This window comes from Nothoprocta perdicaria, unplaced genomic scaffold (assembly GCF_003342845.1).
Source record: "Nothoprocta perdicaria isolate Ctin4 unplaced genomic scaffold, notPer1 scaffold_288, whole genome shotgun sequence".
Classification (NCBI taxonomy): domain Eukaryota; kingdom Metazoa; phylum Chordata; class Aves; order Tinamiformes; family Tinamidae; genus Nothoprocta; species Nothoprocta perdicaria.
This window is the reverse complement of record NW_020455519.1, coordinates 283484-284935: the sequence shown is the minus strand read 5'-3', so window position 1 is coordinate 284935 and position 1452 is coordinate 283484. Positions and strand designations below refer to the sequence as shown.

Sequence of the window (1452 nt, the reverse complement as noted above, 5' to 3'; positions counted from 1 at the left end):
CTACAACCCAACACACACCCTACACCCCTCAATGCACACACAAACACCCTACAACCCAACCCCCCACACACATACACACACACTCCCCAAACACCTACACCCCTAAAGCCCTCCTAAACACACACGCACTCCCCACACACCCCTACACACACCCCTACAACCCAACACACACCCTACACCCTTCAATGCACACACAAACACCCTACAACCCACCCCCACACACACATACACACACACTCCCCATACACCTACACCCCTAAAGCCCTCCTAAACATATACACACACACACACACCCCACACACCCCTACAACCCCACACACCTCCAACACCCCCACGGGACCATAGAGTTCAGGGTCCTCCCGGTAACAGAGCTGCCCCGCACCCCCACCACAACGCAGGCCGTGGGGCCGGCCCCCCGCTCGTTGTCTCACCCCGTGGGGCAGAGACAGRGGCAGGGACAAGGACAGGGACAGGGACAACAAGGACAAGGGCAGGGACAGGGACAGGGCGGCCGCGGCCCTGTCACCTCCCCGCGCCGCCCGCTCCCCACCGCGTCGCCATAGCGACGGCGACGCCCCCCCCCGGAGTGAGGGAGCGGACTCCATTTCCCGGCGCGCCCCGCGCGTTCCCGCCAGCCCCAGCGCCGCCGCCACAGCCAATGAGCGGCGAACAGGTCGCGCGGCGCGGGCGGGCGGCGAGAAGATGGCGGCCAAAGGCGGCGGCCGGAACGGGCTGCTCGACAAGGTAACGGCGGGGCCGGCTCCCAGGGCAGCCCCCAGCTCGGGGCCCGGCCCCGCCGCCGCCTCCCGCCAGGGAGGGACGCGGGGTGGGCGCGGGCGCCGCAGCGCTGCTGCTGCTCGGCTATAGGACCCTGGTATAGGACCTGTGCGTGCGCATATATATATATATATATATATATACACACACACATATATATGTATGTATGTATATATATGTGTGTGTATAGATGTATGTGTGGGCATATATATGCGTGTATATGTGTGTGTTATATGCGTGCAATACATGTGTATGCACATATATATACACATATGTACATATATATTCATATATGTGTATATATGCTTATAATATATATACATATATATAAAATATGTATATATATGGCGAGAGAGGTAAAGAGTCGTTTTCAGCCTAGCTTCAAGCAGCTGCCTGTCGGCATCACAACTTTTCCTTGCACTTGGCACCAGTACCTTTGCTGTTCTGCTAGCAGTACCAGAGGCTGCAGACCTCGAGCTTTTCCTTTTCTACTTTCCCCTTTTCCTTTTTTTTTTATTTTCCCCTTAAAAAAAAAATCCCTTTTCATTTTTTATTTTCCCCTTTGCTTTCTTCCTTTTTCTTATTTTTCCCCTTTGCTTTTTTCTTTTTTTATTTTTCCCCTTTGCTTTTTTCTTTTTTTATTTTTCCCCTTTGCTTTTTTCTTTTTTTATTTTT

The 1452-nt window shown here is 53.3% G+C and overlaps 1 protein-coding gene across 1 annotated transcript in view; it reads left to right on the top strand.

Annotated features, from left to right (window-relative positions):
* The first annotated feature begins 696 nt into the window (after positions 1-696).
* Positions 697-1452, top strand: part of SPCS2 (signal peptidase complex subunit 2) — a 7415-nt gene continuing 6659 nt past the window's right edge. Inside the window, exon 1 of the mRNA XM_026041560.1 lies at positions 697-744. Coding sequence (XP_025897345.1) covers positions 703-744 — 42 coding nt within the window. The 5' untranslated portion in view covers positions 697-702. The remainder of the gene's footprint in view (positions 745-1452) is intronic.